At 42.6% G+C, this 13,715-nt stretch overlaps 1 protein-coding gene across 1 annotated transcript in view; it reads right to left on the reverse strand.

Annotated features, from left to right (window-relative positions):
* Positions 1 to 8,690, reverse strand: part of ANKRD55 (ankyrin repeat domain 55) — a 24,423-nt gene extending 15,733 nt beyond the window's left edge. Inside the window, exons 1-2 of the mRNA XM_019641432.1 lie at positions 8,632 to 8,690; positions 7,471 to 7,599 (exon numbers count right to left, since the gene is read on the reverse strand). Coding sequence (XP_019496977.1) covers positions 7,471 to 7,599; positions 8,632 to 8,655 — 153 coding nt within the window. The 5' untranslated portion in view covers positions 8,656 to 8,690. The remainder of the gene's footprint in view (positions 1 to 7,470; positions 7,600 to 8,631) is intronic.
* Between the last annotated feature and the right edge of the window lie 5,025 nt (positions 8,691 to 13,715).

Raw genomic sequence — 13,715 nt, forward strand, 5'->3', positions numbered from 1 at the left:
AAAAAAAAAAAAAGTACTGCCAAGAAAGATTCCAAATAAACACATTTTCTAGTAAGTGGAGACAGGAACTAGTGGTGAGATTTGAGGGACAATAAATACTTGCCCCTCTCACTGACCTGCCTTCATATCTATCCTAGAATTCCTATCATTAGGAAAAAAGAATTATCTCCTGAGAAGTTGGTATCATCACAGATAGGCAAGCACATGCCCCTAAGGGACTGAGATGCTATCGAGGGAGACTGTGATGGGGACAGGGCTCTGCTCAGTGTTAGCCCAGATAGTCTGGCTGTGGGGTCTCCTGGGCAGATGGGGGAGGTGAGTAAGGGCAATTGGCCCACTGGAGGGCACCACCAGCTACCAAGGGATCTGAGAAATGGGGGCAGAAGTTGAACTAGATTATTTTGTGGCCCCAATGTTTCAAATCTTTGGTTACTTTGGGTCAAATACAGAAGCTTTATTATTTCAAAGTGCTATAGCTTTAAATGTGGTCTCATTTGGTCCTAGAGAGAAGCAGGAAGTTTGGTGAAAGGAATAAATGACAATGGAAAATAGACTCATTCATGTGGAAAAACTTTCAAAGGAGCACAATGCTGGTCCTATGTTATAAATGAATAAGAAGGCTAAAGTAGGCAAGTGTAATTATGGTTTCAGCTGACATTTGGAATTACCCTTAGTTTTCTTTGTACTGTAAAGGGCAGAACACACTACTTCTGAATTTTACTGCTAACCACAAGGAGGGGAAAGGCACATGGTTCCTCCCGAGTCGTGACTCTTAACCTTTTGGGGGTAGTCACCAATTCTCATTGAGGAATTGAAGAGAGTTGTGAACTCCTTCCTCAGAAAAGTGTATGTAACATATTCACATATCCACACATACAAGATCATATACAGTTAGTTGTAGGGGTTATAGAAGAGACTCATCTTGTTAGTCTTTTTACCCTTAATTTCAGATACACAGTAGGCACTCAAGAAATATTTATTAAGTGATTGAGTATAAAAATGAGTGAGGCAGGCCAGCCGAGTGGCATGATGGTTAAGAACTGGCTTGGATGCCAGAGGGCCCCGGTTCGGATCCCACATATGAGGGCCAGTGACACTGCCCTCCACAGCTAAGATGCTGAACAACAGCTCAACCTGGAGCTGTGCTGCTGTGAGTCGCCGGCTAGCGTAGGCTGAAGCCCCTGCTGCAGTGGGTTGCCATGGGCTACTGTGTGTAGCCAGCAGCCAGCGTGAGCGGCCAGCAGCTGCAGTGAACGGCCATCCAGAAGGTGGTGAATGATCTGCCTCGCCCGGGAAGAGCGCAATGATGGTGCCAACTTGGGCCAGTGAAGCAACGTCCTCCACAACTAGACTGAAGACCAAAACGACAGCAACTTGTCTGTTCCCCTTCCCCAATTCCCCAGCGCTGTTTCCATCCCCCCAATTCCCCAATAAAAATCTTTTAAAAGAATTAAAAAATGAGTGAGGCATTATACTTATTCAAAATCATGCTCAAAATGCAAACATTTTGGGTAGGGCTAGATAGGGTTTTAGCACCAATCAATATGAATTAATTTAACATAGTGATTTTTAACCCTAGCTGCATATTACATCTCCTGGAAAGAAGGGAAGCTTTGAAAAATATTGGCCAGTCAAGATGGTGGAGTAGGTAAACACTGTGCTTGCCTCTTTTCATGGCCACATCAAAATTACAACAAAACTACAGAACAACCATCATTGAGAACTGCCTGAAGTCTAGCTGAACCAAAGTCCTACCTCTAAGGACATACAGAAGAAGCCACCTCAAAACTGGTAGAAGGGGCAGAGACACTGACCGGGCTAGTACCACAGCCTTGTGAGACCTTTAAAAATCAGGAGGGATATCTCGACTGTGGAGGTTCCCCGCCAGAGGAGATAATGGTCCTGGCCCCACACTAAACTCCCTAGCCCAGGGTTTCAGTGCCAGGGAAAGAAGTCCCCATAACTTCTGGCTGTGAAAGCCAGGGGAGATTGTGGTTGAGTGAGACAGAGGGCAACTGGAGTCCCAGGTGTTCCTCTTAAAGGACTTACTGACAGACTCACTCACTGACAGACTCATTTCCTCTTAGCTCCAGCTTCAGCACTGGGGCAGCAGCTGGAAAGGTGCTAGGGACATACAGGAAGGAGATAAGTTGTCTGGCTTCAGGGCAAGGGCTGCAGAGGCAGCTTTCTCCAAGACAGAAGTGCTGGTAGAATTGTTTTCTTTGTTGAGCTCTCCCCCATCTAGGTCTGCAAACACAGGCAGCTGCCATATCTGAGTCTTCATCGACCTGGCTAATGTGATTTGTCTGCCCTGCTTTGGTGATTCCTTGAGACTTTGCCCTACCTAACTTTCAGGCACACCCAAGCTTCTTCAAGTGACTTTTGCAACCAAACAACCTGTCTTGGCTTATGCTGTGGACGTTCCTAAAATATCTCAAAGGTTCACAAAACCCAAACAAGCAGCATCTGGCTTTGCTGTATCCTGTACCTCTTGCTGAACAGCCCCAAGCCCAGCACTAGTGGCAGCTGGCCTTGGTTTGCAGCTTGGCCTCTTGAGTCACTTCCAGGCCCAGTGAAGGTGGAGACCACCTGTAGATTGCTTTATGATTCATATCAGATGGCCCCAAGCAGGGCACAGGCTGTGACTGAACTTGGCCTGTGGTGGGTACCCTCACAGGACGCTCCAGGGCAGCACATCAGGTGGCCAGCTTCAGACTGAACAAAAGTATAAGCTAGCTGCTTCCCAGGACAACACACCCAAAAGGCAGACTGGGAAGACACCAGGGCCCTGCTAAAGTGAATCCTGCTCTGCAGGGTCAGCCCCTGCACAACAGCTCCTCCACTGTAGTCACAGCCAGTCCTCACAACCAATCAACCTGATAGTCATTCCCTCATATTGACATACAAATAGCAACCAAGGCTCAACTACAATAGGAGGGCACACACAGCCCACACAAAGCACATACCTGGAATACCTGGATCAGGTGACCAGGGAGACTGTGCCACTGGGTCCCACAGCATACTTACTAAATAAGATCACTCTACCAAGACTGGGAGATATACCAGCCCTACCTAATACAGGGAGGCAGCCAAAATGGGGAGACAAAGAAACATTTCCCAAATAAAAAAAACAGAACAATGTTCCAGAAAAAAGAACTGAACAAAATGGAAACAAGTAATCTACCTGATGCAGAGTTCAAAACACTAGTTATAGAGATGCACAATGCTCTCAGGGAGAACTTCAACAAAGAGATAGAAAACATAAATAAGAACCAATCAGAAATAAAGGACATAGTAACTGAAATGAAGAACACATTAGAGGGAATCAAAAGATTAGATGAAACAGAGGATCAAATCAGTAATTCAGATAATAAATCAGAACAGCCAAAAGAAAAAAGAATCCAAAAAAATGAGAATAGTTTAAGGGGCCTCTGGGACAACATCAAGTGTACCAACATTTGTATCAGAGGGGCACAAGAAGGCAAAGAGAGAAAGCAAATAATTGAAAACCTATTTGAAGAAATAATGACAGAAAACTTCCCCAACCTGGCATAGGAAATAGACATACAAACTAAGGAAGCACAGAGAGTTCCAAACAAGATGAACTCAAAGAGGCCCACACCAAGACACATTATAATTAAAATGCCAAAGGTTAAAGACAATAAAAGAACCTTAAAAGCAACAAGAGAAAAACAGTTAGTTACCTACAAAGGAGCTCTCATAAGACTTTTAGGTGATTTTTCAACAGAAATTTTGTAGGCCAGAAGCGACTGGAACAAAATATTCAAAAAGATGAAAAGCAAAGACCTACAATGATTACTGTACCCAACAAAGCTATCATTTAGAATTGAAGTACAGATAAAGAACTTCTCAGACAAGAAAAAGCTAAAGTTCAACACTACCAAACCAGTGTTACAAAGAATGTTAGAGGGACTTTAAGACAGAAAAAAATAAAAATAAAAATAAAAATATGAATAATAAATGGCAGTAACTACATATCTGTTACCAATTACTTTAAATGTAAATGGATTAAATGCTCCAATCAAAATATAGGGTGGCTGATTGGATAAGAAAACAAGACCCTTACACTTGCTGCCTATAAGAGACTCACTTCAGATCAAAGGACACACACAGTCTGAAAGTAAAGGGATGGAAAAAGATATTTCATGAAAATGGAAATGAAAAAAAAAAAAAAAAGAATAAGCTTGGATAGCAATACTTACACCAGGCAAAAATACTTTAAAACAAAGGCTATAACAAAAGACCCAGTAATCCTACTTCTGGATATTTATCCAAAAAAAACCCCAAAATGCTACTTTGAGGAGATGTGTGCATCCGTATGCTCATTGCAGCATTGTTTACAATGGCCAGGATGTGGAGGCAGCCTGGGTGTGCATCAATGGATGAAGGGATAAAGAGGAGGTGGTACATATATACATCGGAATATTACTTGGCCATGGAAGGGAATGGGTTCTTGCCATCTGCGGTGGCGTGGATAGACCTGGAGGGTATTGTACTGAGTGAAGCGTGTCAGACAGAGAAAGGCAGATGCAATGTGATTTCACTGATATGTGGAATCTAAAGAACAAGATAAACAAACAAAACAGAAACAAACTCAAAGACACAGGGAACATTTTGATGGTTGCCAGATGGGAGGGGCATTGGGAGGATGGGAGAAAAGGGGAAGGAGTTAAGAAGTACAAATTTGTTGTTACTAAGTAGTTATGGGGATGTAATGTATAGCATACGAATATAGTCAATAATATTGGAATAACTATTTATGGTGTCAGATAGGTACTAGGTTTATTGGGGTGATAGATGGGAGAGGAGTTGGGGACAGGGTGAAAAAGATGAAGGGATTAAGAAGTATAAATTAGTAGTTACAAAGCAGTCATAGGGATTAAAGTAAAACATAGCGAATACAGTCAATAATATGGTAATAACTATGTATAGTGCCAGGTGGGTAGGGGATCACTTCTTAAATTATATAAATGTGTATATGCTGTACACCTGAAATAATATAATATTGAATGTCAACTGTAATTGAAAAATTAAAAAAGGAGGGGAATACGAGGTTCAAATTTCCAGGTATAAAACAAATGAATCATGGAGATGTAATGTACAGCATAGGGAATATAGCCAATAATATTGTGATAGCATAGTACAGTGTCAGATGGTTGCTGGACTTATGGTGATCACGTCTTTAGGTATATAAATGTTGAATAACTATGGTGTATACTTGAAACTAATATAATATTGTATGTTAGCTATATTTTAGTAAAAATCTCTTGAAAAAAGGAAAAATAGGGGGAGTCTGGTTAGCTCAGGTGGTTAGAGCACAGGCCCATAACACCAAGGTTGCTGGTTTGATCCCCACATGGGTCACTAGTTGCACCCTCTACAACTAGATTGAAACCACTACTTAACTTGGAGCTGATGAGTCCTGGAAAAACACACTGTTCCCCAATAAAATTTCTTTTAAAAAACAAGAAAAGAAAAAAAAATTGATGCCTGGGCTCCAACCCAAAACAACTGACTGAAAATCTAAGGGTAGGGGGCCTGGGTATCAGCATTGTTTTAAGGCTCTTCAGCTGGTTCTAATGTGCAGACTGGACTGAAATCAGTGTAGCTGGTTAAAAGCTCTATAATTTAGTAGAGAGAAAATATAAGAACATAGGGGTAAGATAACTGTGCTGTCATGGAAGAAATCAGGAACCATAAAAAAATGGTAATCTCTTCCAATTACATAGATCACTACATATCACTGTCATATGCACAGTCTCATTCATACCCCAAAGATACACCGATAGTTAAGCCAAGCAGAGACTGGTGACTTTTCTCAGATGAAAGGCAGGTCTGTCAATGCAAACTCAGGTTTTCTGAGTTGAGTATATTGGTCTTTTGGTTTTGCCCAACTGCCTCTTTGTGGATCAGAACAGAGGTTCCCATCCCCAAAAAGCCTAACTGAGAAGGTCTGGAGTGGGTCTGGACATCTGTCATTTTATAAGCACTGACGATTGCTCCACGGCAGGGCTAGGTCTAGAGCAGCAGCTCTAAATTGGGGGTGGGGTGGAGGAATGGGCAGTAGAGGAAGCATGTTGGTCAGGATTACCTGGGGGAATTTTTCAAAATGCACATATGTGAGCCCCATCCCAGGTCTATGGAAGCAGAAGGCAGAGAGTGAATATACTGATACCACTCTCACCTAAGCTGAGAACCAGCACACATGGGGCACTTCTTGGATCCCCAGCCAGGTGGCCACTGGGACCACTGCTACGGTAGTGACCTCTGGCCAGTTGCAGGACTGGGCCCTGGGCAGGGACCGGTGTGAGGGGGGCAGGATGGGTGATTAGATACTGAAAGTATGTAGGAGGGTGCTGAGGGCAGGTGAAGATAACAAAAACAAGCCTGGCTCACTTCAGTTTTGCCCAGGGCTGGCCATAGTACAGAATAACTGCAGCCAAGATTGGGGGGGATAAAAACAGAGCAGTTTTAAAATCACTTCTGTTTTCCCCTGACATCAGGCACATTTGTCAACCTGAAAGTGCCAGGTGCCCATCTGTGCCATGCGTGGCACGTGAAAACACCTGAGTGAAACCACCATCAGGGCGGGCAGAAACTCCTCTTGCAAGGATGCTGGCAGCAGTTCAGCAGGGGTGCCCTTATTGGGCTGATGGAAATAAACAGTGTGGATGTTTACGTGAGGCATCGAAAGACAGAAGGGGCTGGCAGTTCGTTGAAAGGAGACTAGTACCGCTCTCTTCCGGGGGACAGAATAGATAACTCTCAGCTAGTCATTCACCTTGAAAATAGAAGCACTTCGAGAAATGTTAGCTATGGTCATTCTTTCACTTTGTCCTCAGTTTTCCCCTCTTTGGACTGCAGGTTTCTGGAGTCTATTCTGATTTCTCTGGTGGTGTGTTCTGATACAGACTCCCTTTTGAGACAGTGAGGTAGGGTCATGAGCCACGATTTTTATGGTTTAGTATAGAATTCAGGGGTTACTGTGCTTTGGAAGGAAGAAGACAGTCCTGATCCAAAGACTTTGAAGGAATTTGCCTAGTCAATATTTGGTTAATCCTGGTGTACTGTGAGCCAGTGACAAGCATTGAGATAAAAAGAGAAAGAGAAACAGTGAGAAAGGTGTGTGTGTGTGTGTGTGTGTGTGTGTGTGTGTGTGTGTGTGTGTAAAACAGCCACATCGGGTTCTGCCTGATAGTCTATCACTCCTCCTGCTCTGTATCTTGGCAGTTTCTTCTCAACAACTGATACGCCCAAATCCTCCAAAGTGACAGGTTTGTTCTTACCCCTGTGGATTCGAACAGAGGTGCGTCTTACTTGCTCTGTCATACATATAAACTACGTATCAACACTAAGGCTGTACCTTCGCTAATTCCTTCTTTTTGTCTGACATGCTCAGAGACTTGTTAACACTGCTTTATACTATTCAAACTTGAGACAAGTGCTCACCTGGACTGCCCAGTGGAGAGCCGTTTTAAAGTCTTTATCCACAAGGGTGGGGTCTGCCCCCTTCTTCAGCAGCATTTGGGTATGTTGAGGCTGGTTGTGGAAAGCTGCCCAGTGGAGTGGTGTCATTCCCTACAAAACCAAAATCAGAGGGGGCAGAGATGAACATGGGCTATCAGGGAGGAAAATGGAGCTCACACTTTCTCCCCAGGCGAAGGGGGCCATCACCAGATATGGTGGTTACTACCTGCCAGTTCACTCATCCCTCAAATCATTCATTCAACACATATTTATTGAGCTTCTGCTTTGTGCCAAGCAAACAGGTGTTGAGGATACTACAATGAAGGAGATAAACGAGATCCTTGTCCTTATGGGAATTGCACTGTGATAGAGGCAGACAGACAGTAAATACACACAAACGAGCCAAAGGATTTTCCCGACTGCTGAATGCTATGAGGAACACACACGGAGTGCTGTGACAGAATCACCGCAGGGGCAGGGACTATTCCACATGGGCCTGTGCAAGCCCAGCTGGTGGAAGGGAGCAGCAAGCAGCAAGTCATGGAGGCAGGCACCTGTCAGTGGAGGCATGAGAGAATGCCCTCTCCCATTACAAGGACAGGGCACTGTCTGTGTTACTGCAGTATCCATAGTGACTATAACAGAGATTAGAGAAATAGCTGTTGAATGAATGAATGAATGTATGAATGAATGGGTAGGGAGAAGAGGAGAGCCATGTGAGGTGAGGCTGGAGAGGGAGACAGGGAATATGGGATGGGGGATACCGACTCTGTGTAAGGCATTTGGATTTTATTCTAAAGTTAATGGAGAGACAGTTGAAGGGTTTTAAGCGGATATTGACATGATCTGATTTACACTGTTGAGAAGAAATCACTCTGTGGCAGCTTGGAGAACAGGACTGGAGGAGTCAACCTGGTGAATCCATCCCAGTTTCTTTTAGAGCTTAAGGTCACACACCTTCGGCACCATTTAATAATAAGATGAACAATGATGGCCTCTTCTCCTTTCCCACACCTTGTCAATAACCTGAAATATATTTTAAATGACTCTAGATTATGGTAAAGGGGCAAAGAGTGTGGGCATCTTTAAAGTTCCTCTTTTTACATTCTTCTCTGCAGGTGCTAAAAAGGTAAGAGTGACTACCTTAGCCTTCTTTGCTCCATCCATGATGAGATGAGTGGAAGAGATGGGCCTCAGCCTAGTTAGGAGTGCAGGGCTAATATCCCAGAATTAATATTTATTGATCCAGAGACATTTATGAGTTCTTATGTGTTATCTCACTTAATCCCCCAATCTTCTGCATTAAGTCTCGTGGTGAAGTCTGCTATGAGTTCAACAACCTCTGTTTCCTCTTCCTACAAGGCCACACAGTCTGCTTTCCACAGCCTCCCAGCAGACAGGTGTGGCCATGAGACTGAGTCCTGACATGGACAAAAGAGACAGAAGGAATGGAGTCCTCCTCTGGGCCTGCAGAGAAAAAAACAAGCGTGCCCTCCTGCCCCCCCCCACCCCCCGTGGTCTTACTTGCATTCTCTTTCCTTATCTGGCAACTGAATGCAGAAGAGGTAGAGAAGTCCCTGAGTCCGTGAGTGAGCACGGAACTGAATCTAAGGTTTGAGGTTTGTAGGGCACTGGGAGTAAATGTTAAATCCCCTTGGCCAGTTCTATATTCTAAATCATTAAATTATGGGCTGTTTCCAAGTTTCAAGTTTCAGTCATATAACACTGGGCCTCCAGAGGTACTCTTAAGGACATTTCAAGAAATTGGCTCCATATGGAAAAGAATGCTGGTCTAAAAGCAGTGGAACTTGGGCCGGCCGAGTGGCGTGATGGTTAAGAGCTGGCTTGGGATGCCAGAGGGCCCCCGTTTGGATCCCACATATGAGGGCCATTGACACTGCCCTCTACAGCTAAGATGCTGAACAACAGCTCAACCTGGAGCTGGGCTGCCAGGAGTCGCAGGCGATGGCGTAGGCTGCAGCCCCTGCTGCAGTGGGTTGCCATGGGCTACCGTGTGTAGCCAGCAGCCAACGTGAGCGGCCAGCAGCCACCGTGAACAGCCATCCAGAAGCCGGCGACTGATCTGCCTCACCCGGAAAGAGCGCAATGATGGTGCCAGCTTGGGCCAGTGAAGCAACGTCCTCCACAACTAGACTGAAGAACAAAAGGACAGCAACTTGTCTGTTCCCCTCCCCCCAATTCCCCAACAAAAATCTTAAAATAAATAAATAAATAAAAGCAGTGGAACTTCTTTGTTCTTATTCCATCAGTTGAATATTTACTTGTGATTCAGAATAGTTTGATGCATTTCAGTAGGTCGTCTTTATTTTTAATTTGGCCCACTGGAATTAGAAATCTGAACAAGAGAATCAGACTTTTTATTATGCATGAATTTCTCCTTTTGTGCTGAGTCCCATTTGTTTCAGTCATTGGCTTCCTCATGAAGTGATACCAGTATTCAAGGTTAAAGACATCAAGACAATTCTGAAGTCACTGGAGTGTAAGCTTCATGAGGTCAGGCCCTTTTCTGCCTGTCTGAATCCCTGTAGCCTAGAGAAGTGCCATGCACACTGTACATGATATTGGATTGTCAGAAAAGTCATGACGTATTTTTCTGTTTTTTGTTGCAAAAATGCGTCATGACTTTTCCAGCAACCCAAGAAATAAATACTCACTAAGGGAATGAATGACTTCTTACTGTTCATGATTGCATTTTTTTGCTTTTGTAAAATGCGACCTTACTTTTTAAAATCATACACACGAAGAAAGGCAGAACATGACTCCTCCTTTATGGAAATGAACTTGTCTGATATGATCACTGTTACCAAATCATTGATGGGAACTCTTTAGAATTTTCAATGAGAGCTCCAAGTGAGGTAGACGGCAATCACTGTGTCCAGAGACATGATTTAGTAATGTGAGAATTCAGTGTGAAAATGTGGTTGTGAATTAGACTGTGATTATACACTATTAACCCTTATCTCCTCAACACAGCTGCTAGACTTAAAGAGTTATCTCAAAACAACAACCCGTCTCTTCAAAAAGAAAAACAAAAACAACCAACTACTGCATGCTTTGGTAAAGGAGTGGGCTGGGGGGGAGGAACACTACCATTTTTCGTATACCTACTTGGTACCAAGAGCTTTCTATCTGTTACCATGTCGCCTCACTGAATCTTTACAATAACCCTAAGGTATTTCTAGCAGTATTACAGGTGAGGACACTAAAACACAAACAGGTTAAATAACTTGCCTAAGGCCATTGACTGGGTACAAGGCAGGGTTGGGATTCAAATCCAGTCTCTCCAACTCTGGAGGAAAAGGCTCTTTCCACACATCATGCTGGTAGATTTTCACTTTGGAAATGAGCTCAGAGGCTGAAAAATTCTTTTCTCTGTGACTCTTATCTGGATTTAGAGTCTTCCCATTTCCTAGAGTGGTGGTTCTCACTAGTGTAAGGGTTGTCACCCTACATTATTATTTGTTTCATTTATCATTGCTTCGAGAACCCTCCTAAAAGTGCAACAAATCCCAGAGATTTGGGATCACTGTTAGGAAAAACTGTTGATCCTCTAAACGGCCCCAAATTGAGACATGAAGTATATTATATATAAATGCATTGTATATTTACATTACAATATAAATACATTGCAAACATTCAGTCAAGTTGAGGGAAATTTCCTGTTGCTATTTTTTTCAATTGGGTTAGTGAGAAATAAAACTAAATCCTCTTACAGTGAGTAATATGAAAACCAAAATTTCCAAAATCAGCTCAAGTACAGCTCTTGGTATTGCACAACACACTTTGTTTAGGAACTTTTTCTACAAGTGCCCCCTCCTTCTTTCAGCTTCTGTTGAGCTGGCAGGCAACATCATTGCATTTTGTTAGGACTCTGGTGGCCATTTACAGGACGACTTCAGGCTTGGTGATTGGCATGTGCCCTGGGCAGTGACAGCGATCATGATTCAGCTGTGATGCACTTAAAGGCAGAGACTGGGGCCTATTCATCCTATGTACCCACTGCCCCAAGCACACGGTAGGGGTTCAAGAACCGTTTACAAGAAGAATGCATGAGTGAATTGGAGGTTATCAAGACTCCCTTAGACTCATGGGGGAGCATAAAATAACAGAGTCTGTCAAATGTATCCAAATTGTGGAGACCTTTGCTACCAAATGCTTGCAGGGGTTTCACTGGGAACCCAGTTGGGCCGTCATAACATCTAGGGGCTGAAAATCTTGGAGTCACTGACAGGCATGTTGCAACAAACACCCAGATGGCCCTGGTGACAGAAGAATTTCACTTTTTGGAAAAACAAAAAGTATTAGTTCAAAGAATGAAGAGTAACTCCCATTCAGTTAAGAACAAAACTCTCCAGCATGTTGTGAAGGAAAATGTTAAGTTGTAGTTGATTGTGGATCTATTTTGAGATTGCTGATAAGACTAAATGATGCTGTAACTGTTGGTGGCATAGCCGGTTGCTTTGGAACAGCGCTCTTCTGCAAATGAGTAATTCTGAGCCTTGAGCCTGTGCCACCCAAGTTTCAGTTAAGGGCTTACAAGTCCTATCAGTTTCTCAAAACTTTTTTTTTTTTCAGAAACCACTGCAACTTTTGTGTTTTCTGAACCAGAAATCTGATTAAGTGCTTAGCAGTTTTCAAGGTTTCAGAACAGCACTTTTTTTGGCAGGCTGCGGCAGACACTAAAAAGCACGGAGAGAAATGTGTGAATTTTTCTTGAGTTTAATAATTTGATTATCTATTATCTATATATTTTTTGGGGGGTCTACTATATGCAAGTTACTAGATGAAAAACATGGTCAGCCTCTAGAGAGACTTTTGGGGGATGGAGAAGAGAAGAAAATGAGGGCTCCTAGGTATTAGTGACTCCACTACATTTTTTTGAAGTCTTCATTTTTAGGATAAAATTTCCGGTGCATTTAAAAAACAATGTTCTATTATTTTACCTTTTGCTAACTGTAAAGTAAAAAGATGTCTTTAGCCAGGGACTGCTTCTTTTGATTTTGCCTTTATAGTGTATGTACAATCTCTGCCTGTGGTTATGTTTTAGGAATGTTATAAGTGGATGTAGTGCTAAGAATTACATCCAAAAGTTCACATCTGTTTTTGCAACTTGGATTTATTTTCTCAAGGACTGTTGTAATGGAAGATTGCCACAAAAATCTACTTAAATCAGAACGTGCATTTAAGGTAGGATCAACAATAGATCCTAAATACCATGCCTAACAGTGCTTCTTTGGATGAATGGAAAGTTGTAACCCAGATGCCGATAGCTCATACCCCCTCTTGATGGTGCTTTTCCTGTTAAAGCTAAAATGAGAGCAAGAGAAAGAGGTTAAATTCCAGGAGTCTAGCAACTTGATACCTCCCTGTAGCTGCAATGGAAAAGCCTTTCTCTATGTCAGTGACTCCTCTGAGGTCCAGAAGAACAAAGGCACAAAGGACAATCTGACCCATCTCCCTTTTTCTACAGTGCTAAACTCTACAGGGTGGATGGCTTCTAAATCACTTTAATAAGTAGTGCGGTTAATTAAAGAGAAAAAAAACCCCCCAAAACCCAACAGATCACTGGAACAGAACAAAAAGTTCAGAAATGGAACCACATTTTTAAAAAAAGAAATCTTGTAACAAACTAAAAGCATCTCATAGTCATGTCCCTGGGGGTAGGGGAGGTCTTTAAAAAAGATGCCAAAAGCAAAAGTAGCAGTTGATGATATAATATTGTAAAATTTCTGTACAAGAAAAGACATCATGAACAGTTCTAAAATAAGCAGCACACTGAAAAATATTTGCAACCCAACAGCCAACAAAAGATTAATGCTCAAAATATAAAATAAACACCTATGACTCCATAAGAAAATGACAAGTAAACCAAACCCAGAAAGATCTAAACAGGCAAGTCACAAAGAAGATATTAAAATGACCATTACACCTATGAAATGATACTCAATCTCAGTAGTTATCAGAGATATGCGAATTAAACTAACAATAAGAAAATCCAACAACGGGAAACCAATAACAAACCTTTTTACACTGTGGGTGGAGCTATAAATTGATAGTCACAATTGATTGGAGAACAACCGGGCATGGGTATTAAAAGTAAAAATTTATACCCTCTACTGCCCAACAATTCTAGAGCAGCAGTTCTCAACCTGTGGGTCATGACCCCTTTGGGGGTCGAATGACCCTTTCACAGGGGTCGCCTAAGA

The sequence above is a fragment of the Hipposideros armiger genome, unplaced genomic scaffold (genome assembly GCF_001890085.2).
Source record: "Hipposideros armiger isolate ML-2016 unplaced genomic scaffold, ASM189008v1 scaffold_60, whole genome shotgun sequence".
NCBI classification, from domain to species: Eukaryota; Metazoa; Chordata; class Mammalia; order Chiroptera; family Hipposideridae; genus Hipposideros; species Hipposideros armiger.